Here is an 18,653-nt window from a genome sequence, read left to right as displayed (position 1 = left end):
ATAGCTTCCTAAAGGGTTTCTTTTCTACGTTGGAAATATCCAGCAAACCGCGTTCGGAAAGGAAGCTTCGGCGCTTGATGGCACGAGGGATACGAATCATAGATTCGATGTCTCGCCAGCTTAATCTCGTTAGTAGAAGTCTCCTTCCTTGAGAACAGCCTTGAGCAACACTGTACTCGTACTACGCAAAAGGATGTACTCGCAATGCGCAAACTTCGTCCTTTTCTTTTATTTTTCTACTTCGAATAAGTAAATCTGTTTCAGTTTTAATTCGAGTGGAGCAGAAGCTACAAGAGCGAGTGCCGGCCTTTCAGCGTCCTTGATAAGCACGCGCGCTCGTGCAGTGCAAGTACCGTTTAGAACAACATGCTCATGCTTATACCCTTATAGACCTTTTCATCCTCCACCACATGGGCGCTGCCATCTTGGAATCACGTGACGCGGCAGCCATTAGGTTGCTTCAACTTGCTCCTCCGCTCTCCCCTCCGAACCTTGGCGGATGCGTTGTATCCGTGTTTTTCGTTGCATTTCACCGCGCTTTCTGGCCTTGCTTCGGAAACTGTAGTCCGATATGTCTACTCGACGACTAAAGCATCACGAGCATTCAAAGGTTCTTATGTTAACTGTGGTTTGCTTAGTAATAGTAACGAACATTCCCAGTAAGAAGCGCGTTTATTTATATCGCGCATTTAGGATCGGAAGGCGTCAAGAATAGTCAGCGCAAGGAGACTATCGTTATTTCCTGAAAGTATCGTTCTTTGTATTCATAATATATCGTGAACAGTTGCTTTTGATTATGTAAGGAAACTCGCGGAAGAGATGGACAACGAATGTTTAACTTGTATTTTATCTGACGCTAGAGGTAATGGTACGTCAACATCAGGTGAATTGTTTGTTCATAATATCACACCTACATGTGGATGAGGTTCTCAATCTTTTTTTGCGACATGAATATTCGGTTGGTCGGTTTACTTATGAAGTTTAAGCAATTGTATACCGTGCTCGCTTCCATTTCGACAGTCATTTAAGTGATTTATTGATTATATTTAGACAACCAGTGTCATCCACTCAATTTATTTTAACACAAAGGTTGGGAGGGGGGATCGGTGGCCGAGGAGAAGCGCGTGACGCCGTTCGAAACGGTCGCAAAAAAATGAGCTCCCGTGGAGCGTCTGCAACGGCTTTCACCGGCCGTGGTTCATCTGCTGAAATGTCTCAGGATACCTACCGAGTGGTTCTGCCGTCACTGCCTACAGGTACTGAAGTTTTGAACTCTGTATTCGCTCATTGCGACGTCACCGGACGCCCGTACAAGATTGACGACTTTCGAGGAGAAATGGAACGCCACGGCGTTCTAAACGACCTCATTGGAGCCGGCGCGTACCAGATGAACCATGTTTGGCTCTTCACCTTCAACTCCCTGACAGCGAAGCGAAAAATTCTGGAAGCCAAGGAACTTGTGGTGAAAGAAAAAAGGTGCCTGCTCATCGATCCCGATGAGTGCGAGGTACGAATACGGCTGCACTGGATACCTATTCACATAAGCGACGACACAGTGCGGAGGGCCCTGGAGCCTTATGGAAAAATCAACGAAGTATCCCGCGACACATGGAGGGCGGAAGGCTTCCAGAATGTTCAGACGACGACAAGGCTGGTGAGAATGAACCTAAAGGAAGGCGTAACCAAGGAAAACCTCCCGCACCAGCTGCGTCTGTTCGGCAGCAACGTTCTCGTTCTTGTCCCCGGAAGAGCGCCTCTCTGCCTTCGATGTAAGAGAACAGGCCACATCCGTCGAGAATGTCGCGTCCCTCGCTGTGACAAGTGCCATCGTTTTGGTCATGAGCAAGAGGATTGCATCCGGACGTACGCCACTGTAATGCGACCGGCTCCCGAGGAAGACAACTCTGAATTCTTCATCGATGAATTTGAAGCTTCGAAAATCGAAGACGGCTCTGGGCACCCAACCACCACCCATACCCAGACACCTTCAGGGGCTGACAAACGAGACGCATCGCAAGACGAAGACACCACCGCAACGATTCCCGAAGCTGACAAGACGGCTGCCTGCGTCGGAAACGGCACAGACATCGTGAAGGCCGCTCCAGGCTCCTCTAAAAGCCAGCGACAGAAGACAGTCGACGGGAACGACCTCTCCTTTGACGATGCCACTGAAGTTGACTCGGAAATGGGCGACAGCTCGGATCCCTCCAAGCGACCGCTAGATCGCGTCGAGGAGGAAGACCCCGACCTTGAAGGGCCTGACTGGAGCAAGCCACAAGGAAGAAAGAAACGCAAGCCCCGAGCTCCACCGGAAGGCCAACGAGAGCAAACCTCGCAGTAGGTGGTTGTGTTCACATAGAGAACAGTTACCGACAGTTCTTTACTTTATTCGAATATTTACTCGTGCTTGTCGCCACAGCTATGAATTATGTAAGTTTTGCGTAAATTTGTTGTAAATCGCTCTTTATTACAAACCTCCTCCTCCGCCCCAATAATGTTTGCATCCAAATTTCCCACTTTTTCTACTAATTGCTTAACGTTGGGTACACTCAATATTAGAGGTTTAAATTCTACTCGTAAACAGTATCAGCTATTACGTTTGCTTCACGAAGAGCAAGTAGACTTTTTAGCCATACAAGAAACAAAAATGTCGGAGGAAGAGCAAGTTACGAAGGCGCTACAACCCTTTCTTACTTCGTACGAAGTATGTGTAACGCATGCAGTTGGCACGGCAGGAGGCTGTTTTTTGTTCCTTAAGAAATCTGTCCCCCTCTCTGATGTAAGTCTCATCACCGATGCTCATGGACGTTTTATAATATGTGACTTTAATTTGTTTGATGCACAGTGGCGAATTATTTGTGTCTATGCCCCGTGTAAAGCCAGTGAGCGAACCTTGTTCTTCCACGATATGTCACACTACATCAAATCAAATCGGACAACTGTATTACTGGGTGACTATAATTGTGTATGCAATGCAGGTGATAGATTTCCAATAACGCGTAATAACGATGCTAGTGCAAATCGTCTGAGTGAAATAATAGCAGAAAACAATATGGAAGATGTTTTCCACATATCGAGGGGAACTAAAAAAATTCAATTTACGCACTTTCAAGAATCTTCGCACGCACGCCTTGATCGTGTTTATGTTTCTGCTGACATTGTACATAACATTAGCTCTTATTGTGTAAAACCAGTGTTTTTTAGTGACCACTGCCTCGTAAAGGTCGCGATTGGAGAAAACAAAATTCCCAAGGCAAAGTTTAATTGGCGGTTGTGGAAGCTGAACACCAGTCTGCTTAAAGACAAAACATTTGTAGCTACAGTAGATGACCTGTTAAGGAAAATAACAGAGCAGAATGAGACATGTCCATTGGAACGATGGGAGCGGTTCAAAGAGCAAGTAAAAATGTCAGCAATCGAGAGATCAAGCACGCTGAAGTTCTACGCTCGGGCAGAAGAACGAAAACTGCAGAAGGATTTACGCACCTTGTGCGAAGCTGAATGTGAATGCCCTGGTTGGGGAACAAAGGATATCGCGAATGTCAAATCACGACTCGAGAAATTCCAGAAAGAGCGATACGAGGGCGCTGTGATACGCTCGAGGACACAGCGGTTTCTCTGTGGTGAGCAACCCACTAAACAGGCCTTGATAGCAGAAAGAAGGTATGCTTTGTCTAAAGAAATCCTCGAAATAGAGAGAAATGGTACTATAGCTACAGACAGAGTAAGCATTGAGGATGCCTTTGTGGACCATTATCGACGAATTTTCGAGCTCACACCAGAACGACAAGAAGACAAAATTGACGAACTGCTGTCTTTCATGCCGAGAATAGATGACGAGACAAGGGAATGGCTGGAGGGACCCATAAGCCTGGAGGAAGTCGAAAAGGCAATAGGCGACCTGCCCGGTGGTAAAACTCCAGGCCCAGACGGGATTTGTTCAAGCTTTTACAAGAAATTCAGAAAAGCACTCGCTCCCATTCTTCTCGCTGTCATAGAGGAATCTTATAAAAGAAAATCATTACCGCTATCTTTTTCTAGAACGCACACTGTGCTAGTTCCAAAATCAGAGGACGCCGACAAGCTACGACGTGTAGAAGGCTATCGACCAATAAGTCTATGTAATGTAGATTATAAGATATTAGCCAAAATACTCAATGGAAGGCTACAGCACGTAATTCGCGAATTGGTGGGTGACCACCAAACGTGTGGCATAAAGGGCAGGACGATCCAAACGAACGTTCACGTAGCCAGAAGCATTTTAGAATGTTGTACAGAAGAAGAAAATCAGATTGCCATGCTTCAGATTGATTTAGAAAAGGCATTTGACCGCGTACGCCATAAATTTCTTTGGGCCATTTTGCGGCACATCAACATTGGAGATGTTATTTATGAAGGCGTACGAATGGCATATAGTGGCTGTTCTACGCGACGCGTAGCGTAACTTGCAGCATCCCTGTAATGTCCTCAGTACGTCAGGGTTGCCCACTCTCGCCTTTATTATTTGCGCTTTATCTTGAGCCTCTCTGCTTGAGCGTTGCTAACAACAGAAACGTTCATGGATTCACGCTTAACTCCATAGAAGTCAAGGTATTGGCTTATGCTGACGATGTAGCAGTTTTTTGCAAAGACAAAAAAAGTGTAAGCAGCGTTATTGATTTAGTTAAACACTTTTGCGAAATTACCGGTGCGGCTGTAAATTTAGAAAAATGCGCAGGCTTTTGGCACGGTACATGGGCCACAAAGCCCTCAGAGTTTGAAGGGATCAAGTGGAGCTCAACACCTACGAAGTACCTCGGTGTACCACTCCAGCACATGCGTAATCCAAGTGTTTACTGGTCCGAAGCCACGGCTGAATTAAAAAAGCGGGTAGCACGGTGGCCTAACCGCGACTTATCAATTTTTGCTAGAGCAACGGCCTGCAACATATTTCTTCTTGCTGGGCTCATGTATGTGTTTCAGGTGTTGCATTGTGCTCAAAGTGTAATGAGAAAAGTTCATAGAATATGTGCCACATTTATCTGGAAATCAGACTGGGAGCCAATGAGAAGAAATAACCTCTTCCGCCGTATTCCTTTAGGGGGATTAGGTTTATCGCATTTGTTTGTCCGGCAGCTCGTGTCGCGATTCATTTTCCTACGGGATACTGAACAGCCTTTCATGCGCGCGGTGTTTCAGACGAAACTGGCCGGGCACTTGCCTTCCTTTTTGGTCTCGAGTCATGGCGAGCAGTCAACAAGAATTGTTGGATTTCTAAAGGAGGTCGTTGAAGCATACCGTTTTTTGGCGGTGCGCTATTCCAGAGAATATTTGTCTTGCATAACTAGAAAATCTTTGTCCAACGCCCTGTATGACACCCTTTTCCCGGAGCCTTTGTATCGTGCACTGTACAACCAGGAAACCGGTCAGGATGTTCTTTGTCGCGTCAAGAGAATGGCAATCCAGCCACGTGCCAAAAGCTTTTTTTTCAAACTTCATACCTCGACGCTCCCCGTGAAAGTGTGGCTTCACGAGAAAGGTATTTTTGTTCCTTGGACCACTAATTGCTTGCTGTGTAAAGCTCCCGAAACTATAGAGCACGTGTTTATTTTCTGTTGGGATGCCCTGTTGTTTTGGGACGTGTTGCAGAGAACCTTAAAAAAAGACCTAAAAATAACAGCACATTCGATCCGTTTTCTTCCGATTGCTTCACAGGAACTTGTACCGTACGACCTTATAATGTTAATTGGCCTGTACAGCATCTGGTGTTCGCGAATGGCGGTGAGGCATGCGGACCTTAACCCGCGACCGGTTGAGGCATACTTTATAGAATTTGTGACTGAAATACGTAGTACCTATGCACATCAGGATACTGTTCCTGAGTGGGTTGGGATGTGTGAGAGACTCCTAAAGAGCCCCCAACGTATTAATTGATATGTACTAATCAAAAGACTGTACGCTTAGCCTGAACGTGTTTGTGCTGTGTATGCTGTAATAAAGATAAAAAAAAAAAATCGGTGGCCGAGTGGTCTAGCGCACACCAGCTCGGAGCACGTGGAGCGATAGCTCGCGCTGCAGAACCCAGGGATCCTGGGTTCGAGCCCCACCCCTGCCCGTTTCGATCTGGATGAGCATCGTACCGGCGTGCGGTCGTGTATCACTACTGCGTGATGCACGTTAAAGACCCCAGGCTAGCGGCTGTACCGCACTGGCTAAATTTCTCATCTACAGCTGGGAGACTCGTCGCCCCTGTGAGGCAGACCAAGTTCTAGGCTGTATAAACACACACACAACCCAATTTTTACAAAGGTTGGGACTTCCCGCGTAAGAAGGTAGCGAGTTTTAGAATGGCGTGCACAAAGAAATAACGCCGTTTCTATTTGCAAATCCAAAACGCGGTTTGGGTTCGGCGCATGCTCAATAACAACGACGCTTCCTTTCTTTCTTTCTTTCTTTTTTTTTTCGTACGCTGTTTTAGTTTTTGTGCGTACCTAAAATCCGCAATATTTTACGAAAAAAAAAAAAAAAGAGCCGTTTGCATAACAATTTTTTTTTAGTCCAGGATTGTCTATGGGGCATAGAGGTTTACTTTTGGTGACTGGCGACGCCTAAGTTTAGAGAGCGAATCTGTTCAAACAAATTAATATTTGTTCACACAGGTCCGTAAAGTGGTGCCTAGCGCTAGAATTCAGCCAAGCTATCAGAGGCATTTCTCTTCCTGAGCCCTTTAATTTTATTTGGCCACTTTTACGGAAGACAAATGCCAGATTTAATTTGACGGGCCTGTCACTTATATCTTGAGTAAGCAAATGTTCCTATAAAAATAATTTATTTTCTAGGGCCAATATCGCGAAATATTGCTTATGAGTACTTTAGCAGGGTTGACAATTTAAGAAACTTCCTACTCGGCATGTCAAAGCCTGCTGAAGTAATGGATTAAAAAAAAAAAAAGATAGGCCGAGACGATACTACTTGTTTATACCATGTATCTGCGTCATTGCACGAAAGGTTTTATCCTGCGAAGTTCCCTAAAGGTTGCGTGCCCACGAAAACCGAAATGTGAGTAGTAAACTCGCGAGTTCATCTGTTCTGGCCGATTCAGCACATTGCTGATCAAGCTGTCGATATGCTTATTTGCATTCACGTGTTAGTGTCTTCATTATATTGTTTTTCTGGAAACTGGTGTCATCGGGTACGGCTGTATACGATGGTAATTTCCCCCGTACATCAGTCAGGCGTTTCGCAACCGACCATATAATCAGCTACATCAAAGGAGTGGGTAAACAAAAAGCCCACAATTTAGGCTAAAATACATCTCGTAGTCCTCGAAATGACTCAATACCATTGTTTCATTTGTTGTGTGCTACAAGGAAACTAATCTAATCACAAAATTAAGCAAAAACAACGTAAAACAGCAACATAGCCGCGTTCACGTTGAAACCGAAACCAACAAATTGAAGCAACCTGATGGCGCCGAGTGCGTCAGCGCCCTCTATCCACCGGTGAGGCAACTAATAAAATGAAAAGGTCTATACCTTCGGCTTCACTCGCACACAAGGTGGAACGATTATATTTATATTTTATAGCTTAATATTTCTTCAGGTTTGTGCCTACTCTTTTGTGTTCATTATTGTCGCCTTCGTTTTTACTACCTCTACAAACAAGCTCCCTTTCACTTTCTTGGTGTTAACGTTTAGGTTTTTTTGTCTTACTAGTACTATAAACGTCCACTTGTGGGGCTACGCAAGCAAATTTTTCGAACCCGCTCAAAACGCTCTTACGCTGAAGAAAAACGCTCTACTAAAACGCGTTTTTTGACCCCCGCTTTCCATTCCGGCGAAGCAGGCCGCGCATGCGCAGTTTGGCACCCCCAGAGCGGAGCGGAAAATGAAAACGGTCTACTAAAACTCTCTAATGTCTGTAGTCACCTCTCGCCTGCACCCTTGCTTTAACTTCATTACTTCTACCTAACGCAGACATTGTCCCAATATCTACTTCTGTTCTTTCCCTAATGAATCCGAGAGACCTTTATTGTAAGCAGTGAGAGAGTGCAGGCGAGCTGGTAATCAATCGTCATCTTGTAAACCCTGAGATGGGGAACGATAAAAAAACGGACGGACACAACAAAATCTCAAACGCAGCTGAAGTTTTATTGATAGAAGCATACCAATAAATAGACTTTTACACAAAAGGAAAAGAGAAAGGGCAACAAAAACTCAAAAGCAAAAACAAGACGGCCAACGCGTTCACCCCAGACTCCCCGGCTCCAACAAACCCCGGAAAGGGCGCCGACCACTCGAACAACAACAACCCCACGGTCACCACACACGGTGACCTCCAAACCGCTAAAGCCTAATCCCCAAATTTCTTACTCGAAGCAAACGCTTCCCGGTCCCCCCCCCCCCCCCCCCCCCCCCCCCGCCTTTTTCAAGGTTTACAAAGCTCCCTTCAAACAAGCAAAAACTCTTTCATTCGATCAGTGATCACCAAGGACGGCTGGCTGACACAATTCCCCCGCTCGCGAATGCATAAAGTCTCCTTAATTAGCCTTCTAAACAATTCTTTTTCGTTACACAACACAGAAGTCTTTTCCCAAAGAGGGGAACAAAAATTACAAGAACTAACATGATTAACCAATTCAGAATTCTGCGCCAAATTTTTTACACACCTTTTATGCTCCACAAGTCGGTCATTCAAACAACGGCCCGTCTGACCAACATAACACAATCCACAGTCAAAGGGGATCTTGTAGACTACCTCTGTGACACAGGAGACTGAGGGATCTCTGTGTTTTTTCCCGCAACATCGCTCACGTCTGAAGGAAAACGGAGTAAGCCTGTCTAAACGGAAGTCCGTCCTAAAAACTACATTAACGTTAAACTTCGCACCCAAGGCCTTTAGGCTATGAGAAAAACCATGAAAATAAGGAATTACAGCAAAAGCTCTACCTTGAACCCTCTCAGCGGTCACCGACGCGCGTACAAGCAGTCTACGTGCACTAGAAACGATAAAATCCAAACTATAACCCGCTGACAGTAGACGTTTGGTTTGAACGTCGAAAGCGTTACCAACACAATGAGAACAAGATTTTTTCAGTGCACTGCCAATTAATGATCTCACCACCCCCCCCTTTTACCAGTTTAGAATGAGCACTCCATCTAGAAAGAACCTTCTTTACGGTTTCCCTACCATAAGACCAACAAAGCCCCCCTTTATTAAATAGTTGCAAGTCCAAAAACTGTAACTTCCCATCTTTCGCTAATTTAGAGGTGAATTTTAATTCCGGTGCAGCGGTCAAAATAAAATCATGGATCTGAGTAGCAAAAAGCTGATTCGGAGCACAAACCAAGATATCATCAACAAACCTCCGAACCAGAAACCTTTCTCCATCCAAACAGCCAATAAAATCTGTTTTTCTTGTCAAGAGTGTTAAGATAAAACTCAATCAACACGGGAGCCACCGCCGAACCGATGCATACACCTTTCCGCTGTATATAACTGTCACCATTAAAGTTAAGCACAGTTGCCCTCAGATAGCACGTCAGAAGCTCCAGTACCGCATCTACAGAAATACCCGCTTTGGCCTGAAAAGAGACCAAATTATTTTCTAAAAGCTCCCTAACCCTTTCCAGCAACAACACGCTATCTAAAGAATAATACAAATCTTTGATGTCCAGGGACATCAACGTGCACGAGCTGCGATGCAGCGGAGAAATGCCCTCGATTAATTCTTCCGAGTTCCTAAGGGCAATACTGCCCTCCAGAGTGACATGGCCCAAACATCCCTGAAGGAAAACCGCAAGCGACTTCTGCCAAGAACCATTTTCGTTAATTACCACACGGAAGGGGAAATCTACTTTATGATCTTTTACTAAAAACTTTAAACCAAAAGAAGAGCGTGAAGCGCCCCTCACTCTGTTTAGCGTAGCCGTGATGTCCTCCTCTGCCAAAATCTTACAGCTTGGTCATCGCGCCCCTCACTCTGTTTAGCGTAGCCGTGATGTCCTCCTCTGCCAAAATCCTACAGCTTGGTCATCGTGCTGCGGACTTGGAGTCCGACGCACGCTACTTCAGCCTTGCACTACGGAAACGATGTGGTGGAGGTTCTAACTTCAGATATCTGACTTCTGCAAACATTCAGTTGCGTTTTAAGAGAAGAATCCTCAAGTGTGATCAACTTAAGTTCGTTCATGAAGCGTCAACTAAGCTGTGGGTTGCTGTCCACGGAGAGAACTTCACCTCCTCGCTGGACCTCAAGGCTTGGTATCGACTGAAACGAGACTCCTATCATCGCCTTTGGCTGTCGAAAAGAACCCAACTGCTAAAAGTTTCGCGGAGCTAAAGTACGCAACCTTCAGACCTTCGTTCTACATCTTCAGCGAGCAGCCTCATTAGAACCTTTCGTAACGCACCGGATTTCGAAAGGAGTCAGATTTATGATCCTTTTGATGTACCCTTGTCTGCCTCGGGTTCACGTGTATTAGAAAAAAGCCCCAAGTTTTATTTGAACGTAAAACCCTCAAGAATAGACATGTTAGCAAATATTCATGATGGTTGCACACAAAATCTCATCTGACGATGAAAGGCCTTTATAGATCAATCTGTGAAAAGGTTAAGTACCATTGTTGACAGTTCGTTTAGGACTAATAGTCGTGATTTTAGAGCTGTGCGCGACGTGAGAAAAGAATTATGTAGCTCGGTGTTGGTTTCGAGATCTGTGTCGTGTTGTCCTGCTTGTCCCCACTCTCCAGGGTTAAAATTGTTATATTCAACTAGCTTGCCTGCACCCTTGCTTTAACGTCACTCCTGCTGCAAATGAAGATTACGTGTACCAGAGGCGACAGAGCCCAGCCGCAGTAATTTTTTGTACACTTTTCTGGAGCTGTAGCTGTGTGTAATACAACCGATTATCACCCTTGCATAGAATAGCTGCGAAGGCCGTGCAAGCGGTGAGCGAGTAGCCTTCATTGCCATGTCTGGAGCACCCACGGCAGGAGCGCTCGTACCACGTGATCTTAAGCAATTGTACTAGCTCGCACTTTTAGCACATGCGGTTCAGTGAATTCAGCCGCCGACTTCCCTTTCATTGCTCAAGTGTCGTGCGTTGCCTTGCGTCTTTGCGTCTCCTAGTGCTCTCATCGACTTGATGGCTTCTTTGTTATCTGCACTCACTGCAGAGAGCAACTTCAGATGCGAGGCGGTCGAAAGGAAACCTTGGTACGTGAGAACCTAGGCAGGCACCTGTCGTCTGTCCACTGCCACGAGTGTGAGCAGCCTGACCATCTTCAAAAGCAGTGACTGGCAGAACCTACAAACAAGCAAAGGTGGAACGCCGTGGCGACGAATGGTCAAAGAAACCAGCAGAGACGCTGAACCCAAACAGCAAGTGACCTATGGCTGTTACTGTCCCTGGGAGCAGTGAGGCAGTGACACTGATCCCATCGGTGTGCCATTATGCTTTTGGGTGGTGGGGCCATTATCTCTCTTGCAGGAGACTTTGCTTTAAACCCCCAAAAGCGAAAGAGGTAAGCCTCAATATGTGTACACGCTTACAATTACCCTCTGGCACAGCATCCTCACCGGGAGGAGCCCGGATGCCGCAAATGCAGCTTAACAGGAACAGAATCAGCACTGCGAAATTGTGGTGCCTGTGATCTTGGGCTGAGATTTGATTGCAGACAAAAGCACGACACTTGACTTTTCTGGCGGTGGCTGGAGGTTGGGGCAACAACCAGAGCTGACCCTGTTCACTTGACGAGAGGACCGCACCTGTAACCCGGAGCCGTATATGTAGAGAGTTTGGCCATTCGTTGGGAAGTAAAGGAGACAAATGAGGAGGCGCCATTGGCCGAAAGTGGGCTGGGCGTGTTCCAGGGCATCTTCAGAAATTCGAATGTCGCCAACCATAAGCCGAAAATAATACCCTGGCGGTGGTCGCGAGAAACAAACTTTACAAGTGCGTCGGAGTAACTCTCGGTGACTAAAAATATAGTGCACGTGATGTTTCAATCATGTTGGAAGAGTGTGACTAGCGAAACGATCGACATAATCCACACGCCAAGCGCCGGGAATCTGCCATCCGAGCGGTCACACTCTGTCCGAGCAAAACAGAGTTGAGTGGCGCATTCATTTCTTACATCTTTCTGCATGATCATGATCGAAACATCACGTACACCCTATTTTGAACCATAAAGGGTACTACACTTCACTCTTACGCGCTTATTAAGACCTCATACCAACATATACCTTGGACCAAAACAGTTTCTCGCTACCACCGCTAAAGGATTTTAGGCTTCTGGTTGCCCAAGCGAGCCTGTCTAGCCCACTTTCTGCGTCTGGTACACGCCCTGGCTCTGCCCACACCTCCCATTGATCAAACTCTCTGTATACACGGCTCTGCTGTAACCCACCCACGCCAGCCGAGCTTGCCATGATGCCACGTGCCTTGCGTGCCAGCAGCCAGGACTAACTGTGCTAGTGAGCCCTGGATGCCAATGAGCCCTAGATTTTGACAGTGACAGTTTGTGTTAAATGGCTATGTCGAAAGTGTTAGTTACATGTTGTTTTTACTTCTTGGCAGGGATAGTGAGACTAATCTTTGCCCTATTAATAAACTGCGAGAAGCCCTGCTTAACAAAGCCTTTGAAATTGTTTTGCATTATGTACCGGCCAGACTAACCTTCTTCAGGAGGTTAGAGACTTAAAAGAAAAACAATTGTTTGAAGAATCACTAAATGCCTTGACCACATGATGACAGTCTCCTTTCAGCGTCACATATTATGTGCCTCGGGCACTTTTGTCAGGCACTCAAGTTTTCCTTGACACGTTTTTCACCCCAGGAGCCAACCCTATGTGTCTAAATAAATTATTTGTATTCCGTAAAGTCCCGAGAGATAACCCACCTATCAAGAGCAAATCAGGTGAAAATATGGAGTGGCCTAACTTTCAGTGTACAATGAAGAAAATTTTAAAACATTACTATTTTTAGGTCATGTTCCTTTCAAGCTTGTTATGGTGGCGAGGGGCAAGGAAGCAAAGATAACTGTACTTCCCAGTTAGCAACGTTCGCTTATATTCCGCCATAGCTAACTAGCTGCATTTACGCCGAGGTCATCATTGACCCCAATACTACTATTATTAGGAGTCTGAGGGTATCTTTCGGTGTTTAAAAAAAAAGAAATAGCAAATCAAGCCAAAAATAGGGGTGGGCTATCTTTCGGGGGTGGGGCATCTCTTGGAATTTTACGGTAGTTTATTTAAATTCATAAATAGATCAAGCAAATGTTTTTACTACAATCATGATTCCTCCATATAATCAAAAGCAACTTTTGGATTTGTTATGAAGGCAGAGCTTGATGCTTTCAAGAAACACACAGTGACTACTTACATTGTCTATATTTGCAGACTTTAAGATCGTAAATGTGTAAATATACCTTGTGCTTCTTATTGCACCACTAACACTTAAGCAAATTTCCAGTGTCATAAATAATTGGCCTCTCAACCCTTGTCTGTCTTGGGGACCTCTACATACTCGATGTGCGCCAGTGCTAACGCTGATTCCTTTCCTCGACGGTGCATATATAAAAAAATGTGCAGAAGTTGCGCACATAATGATGGCATGCAGTTCGGTAGTAAGTATAAGACAAAATAAAAAATTGGGGCTCCTATTCACGCTGTAAAGATAGTTGGCCAGCAAAGCTGTGGTATCACCTGCAACCATTGCCCACTGCACTATACCAAATGATTGACAAAGCAAAAGTAAATGCATTGTAACAAAACATATTTTTGTAAAGACCATTTTCTTTGCAAATGCCACCAGGCGGTGCTGCAGTTTGATGTCACAGCGAACTTCCAATTCACAGAAAGAACGCCAAAAAAAAAAAAAAAAAAACGAAGAAATGGGAGATATTGTAAACAATTTATTTTTCGCGGGCTCAATATTTCGCAATTCAGGTTAAAGCTGAAGTTTTGGAATAATTCGAGGGTTCTCATTTTCGCGACACGGTGGAATGTCATTATAGATTCCAATTTGTTTACGTTTTACCAGAATCGTTCGTGTGACCTATTTTTCACGAAATGTAGGCGGTTCGCGAAATTTAAGTCCTTTACAGTATGTTAATATGTTTCGAATATTTTGTAAACCAACTTGCCTCATCCAAGACATTAAGTTGTACAGTCAAATGCCCTCATTAAATCTCCAACTTTGTTCTCCGTGTAGCATTTATTCATTCTAGCACTGGTGGCATAAGCAAGCTCAACAGACTTGCAAAGACTGAGCGATCGGAAGTCGCTTGGGATGCAAGCAGCAGTTCTTGTTGTAAACAGCTAAAGGGTCTATGTGAAAGACTTTGTATGGCGTCGTTGCCACGGCAGCTTATGAAACCACAGTTTTTACCGAGAGACTCATGCAGGGAGCACTATGTGTTTCGCATTGTTTGTGCACGCCTTATCGAACATGTGGTTTTGACACTTGTGGTTTTCTTATTGAAAACTACAAGCGTCAGAACTACACGATAGAAGACAAGGAGCGCACAATGCTTTTCTGTCCACTACTGGTCTGTTGACAGACACAAAAGAAAACTTACCGAGTCAAATACAGCTTCGCAGTAAAATAGACCCCTTTCAAAAGTCAGAGTCCTCTTGTGGCAGTCCAAAAAGCTCCAATATTGCCACTCTAATGGCGGTGATGGGAGATCATGCGCGGCTAAATCAAGCACCCTCGATTTTGTGCATCGAAGGTGACGTGAAATGACCAACATCTTTGCCTTCTTCTGCTCTATGCTTTCGAGGGCGTTCGATTTTTCTGGTGTGGAGAAACAGTGTAGTTCCGCCATTAGAGCGTCGGGTCTGGCTCTGTACAAGGTGGGTAGACTGACTTTCGGAAAGGGTCTATTGCGGTAAAACGCGACGAAAAAACGAATACATTGCGTTCGCGAAGGGGAGAGAGGAACGACGATTTGAAGCCACCTTATGGAGGCTAGCTATGTCACGTGATTTCAAGATGGCAACACCCATGCGACGGAGGGTGAAAAAATCCATAGAATTTTAGAAATAAATTGAAGGGATGCCATAAAACCATCTGCAGGGGGGGATTACCTAGCTTGGAGCCTAAGCTACTGTTGCACTGGTAGGAGACTACATTTGGAAGATGGAGTGGCGGTAGCTGGCTTCAGTCGCTGCATTGGCATGTGCATCCACTGATCTCAATGACAATTGCTGGATCGCGCTTGCCGCTCCCGCAAGTGAAGCCACCGGACTTCACTTGCTTGGGATACGATTTGCCGTTTTTGCTAGCCTTTGCTGCGGTTTTCCAGCGTGCTGTAGACACGTTTTCTACTCGTTCGTCGTCATTCGCCGAAGAAGTTTTTTGAGACTCTGTGTATTGTTGAGACTTGCCGTTGTGAACACGTGGAAAATTTTACGAAAGTGCAGTGTCGCAGGAAAAAGGCACAACGCGTCGAAAGGAAGGGCTGGCGGCGTGTTCAAAGCGTCCTTGGCACGCCGAAGTGCCGTGTCTCTGTGCCTTCGCGCGCTTGGATACCGACCAAGAACCGACGCCGTGTGAATGTGTTCAGCGAGTGCAATGTGCGTGAAGCCGTATCAAAAGGTACAACTCGTCGAAAACGTGTCGCCGGTGTCGCGGCGTGATCAAAGCTTCCTTGGCACGCCGAGTGATGCATCTTTGTGCCTTCGCACGCTTGGATACCGGTCAAGAATTGACGCCGCGCCAAAGTTCTGAACGTGTGTCGCGCGTAGATGCCTTTAGATCATTTATATATATCGGCCACGGAGTTCTGGATCGTCCAGCTGTTCCGGTGAGTTGCTATCAATAAAAGGGGGAGATCTGTACGTGTTCTTATGTACTATATTAACCATGGCTATGTCCCAAATCTACTCTAATAGATTCCGTGGGAGAACGAATAGGGCAACGTTGTGGAGCCAGGGGGTTTTCGAAAGCAAAAGTACAAGACGGCGAGAATGAAAATCTTTGAAGCGCGGCCGATATGGTCGTGTGCAATCTGTTGACCAATTACAATTAGGCGAGCCGCGCTCAAACGTCAGTAGGTTGATAATAAGCCAGCACTGATCAGTGATGAGGAGCTGTTGTGCACGGTATTGTGTAAATCGTCTAAGGACGAAAAAAAGACGTACCTTCCCCCCATCTTCCGTCGCTAGTGGACGCTGGATTAAGCTCGTTCCTAAACCGCGAGGGGAAAAGACGCTGATCCAGAGGCACGAACAGCTTCACGCACATTGCACTCGCTAAACACATACACACGGCGTCGGTTCTTGGTCGGTATCCAAGCGTGCGAAGGCACAGAGACGCGGCACTTCGGCGTGCCAAGGAAGCTTTGAACACGCCGCCAGCCCTTCCTTTCGACGCGTTGTGCCTTTTTCCTGCGACACTGCACTTTCGTAAATATTTCCACGTGTTCACAACGGCAAGTCTCAACAATACACCGAGTCTTCAAAAAACTTCTTCGGCGACTGACGACGAACGAGTAGAAAACGTGTCTACAGCACGCTGGAAAACCGCAGCAAAGGCTAGCAAAAACGGCAAATCGTATCCCAAGCGAGTGAAGTCCGGTGGCTTCACTTGCGCTGCAGCGAACAAGCGGGGAAGCGCGATCCAGCAATTGTCATAGAGATCAGTGTGTGCATCTATACATTTGGTGACCATAGCAAGCAGAATTTATTGTGCAGGAGGAGACTGGTGTGGCGAGGTCTGGTGCATGCTTGCGCTCTTTTGCAGTGTTTTTCAATGCGGCCGCAGGACATGAACATAGAGTAGAGTTCTCAATAAGGACTGAATGTGGATGGCCAATATTTTGACAAGCCTTGCATGAAAGGCGTTTTTTTTTTTTTTTTTTTTCTCACCTGGAACATGGTGCTGAAGCAGGCGTGTAGCCGGGGTGGAAAGAAGGGGAAAGGCATGCCCCCCCCCCCCCAAAAAAAAAAAAAAAATCTTCCATTTTGCTGGGACCTCCTCTCCCCCCTCCCCTTCATACAGCAAAATGCTGTATGAAGGGGAGGGGGGAGAGGAGGTCCCAGCAAAATGGAAGATTTTTTTTTTTTTGAAAAACACTGCAAAAGAGCGCAAGCATGCACCAGACCTCGCCACACCAGTCTCCTCCTGCACAATAAATTCTGCTTGCTATGGTCACCAAATGTATAGATGCACATGCCAATGCAGCGACTGAAGCCAGCTACCGCCACTCAATCTTCCAAATGTAGTCTCCTACCAGTGCAACAGTAGCTTAGGCTCCAAGCTAGGTAATCCCCCCCTGCAGATGGTTTTATGGCATATCCCTTCAATTTATTTCTAAAATTCTATGGATTTTTTCACCCTCCGTCGCATGGGTGTTGCCATCTTGAAATCACGTGACATAGCCTCCATAAGGTGGCTTCAAATCGTCGTTCCTCTCTCCCCTTCGCGAACGCAATGTATTCGTTTTTTCGTCGCGTTTTACAATGCGAAACACATAGTGCTCCCTGCATGAGTCTCTCGGTAAAAACTGTGGTTTCATAAGCTGCCGTGGCAACGACGCCATACAAAGTCTTTCACATAGACCCTTTAGCTGTTTACAACAAGAACTGCTGCTTGCATCCCAAGCGACTTCCGATCGCTCAGTCTTTGCAAGTCTGTTGAGCTTGCTTATGCCACCAGTGCTAGAATGAATAAATGCTACACGGAGAACAAAGTTGGAGATTTAATGAGGGCATTTGACTGTACAACTTAATGTCTTGGATGAGGCAAGTTGGTTTACAAAATATTCGAAACATATTAACATACTGTAAAGGACTTAAATTTCGCGAACCGCCTACATTTCGTGAAAAATAGGTCACACGAACGATTCTGGTAAAACGTAAACACATTGGAATCTATAATGACATTCCACCGTGTCGCGAAAATTAGAACCCTCGAATTATTCCAAAACTTCAGCTTTAACCTGAATTGCGAAATATTGAGCCCGCGAAAAATAAATTGTTTACAATATCTCCCATTCCTTCGTTTTTTTTTTTTTTTTTTGGCGTTACATGCAACACGGCGCGCGTTGCACTCTGGGAACTAGTTGGCCAGCCAGGGAGGAGGGTGGCATGGTTTCGGTTTCGATTGACAGGTCGACAAAAGATTATACACAGAGCGTGGACTATTAACGGCCGCTATCTCATGTTTTCTGGTCCCGAGAGCGTCATTTGTGGTCTCTAAACTAACCTAAATGGCCAGACCTTGAAGCTTTAGACAAGCCCGCGACGTATAGTTTGTCTTAACTCATGCTTGTTGTATTTTTGTACTTGAGCCTTTCTGTTAGCGTTCCAATCGAGGTATGTGGACGAGCCAGTGCTGGGAATCTCGACGCTGCGAAGCTCGGGGATCTTGTCTATGTACGAACCAACAGGCTGTAGCAACCAATAAGTATGCATACATCGAGCTCGCGCCTTTACATTAGTGTTGTTGATCAGGAAGTTTGTTTTTGTTTCGTGCGTCCATAGACGAAAAATCACTTTTTGCGATTACTGTTTTTCTTAATACGCCTGAGTACGCGAGGTAAAACTCGGAGGCGCCATTGAAAAGCTCAATTTTAACTCACTTCTAATCTCTTATCTGTACTGACCCGCAGCACTGCACGAAGTGAGGTCCCCACCCGCTTGCATTCCACTAATGTTCAACA

General features: G+C 45.7%; 1 protein-coding gene across 1 annotated transcript; it reads left to right on the top strand.

Annotated features, from left to right (window-relative positions):
• Positions 1 to 1,134: 1,134 nt before the first annotated feature.
• On the top strand, positions 1,135 to 2,344 carry LOC115325158. Its single transcript, XM_040213748.3, has one exon. The coding sequence runs from the start codon at positions 1,154 to 1,156 to the stop codon at positions 2,339 to 2,341; it is 1,188 nt and encodes a 395-aa protein (XP_040069682.2). The 5' UTR covers positions 1,135 to 1,153; the 3' UTR covers positions 2,342 to 2,344.
• Positions 2,345 to 18,653: the final 16,309 nt, after the last annotated feature.

Source organism: Ixodes scapularis, unplaced genomic scaffold (assembly GCF_016920785.2).
Source record: "Ixodes scapularis isolate PalLabHiFi unplaced genomic scaffold, ASM1692078v2 PGA_scaffold2__306_contigs__length_199485367, whole genome shotgun sequence".
Taxonomy (NCBI): domain Eukaryota; kingdom Metazoa; phylum Arthropoda; class Arachnida; order Ixodida; family Ixodidae; genus Ixodes; species Ixodes scapularis.
The sequence above is the reverse complement of the archived record's forward strand: the minus strand, read 5'-3'. Positions and strand labels throughout refer to the sequence as shown.

Coding starts and splice junctions, on each gene's coding strand:
- LOC115325158 (XM_040213748.3), top strand. CDS start 1,154: ATGAGCTCCCGTGGAGCGTCTGCAACGGCTTTCACCGGCCGTGGTTCA.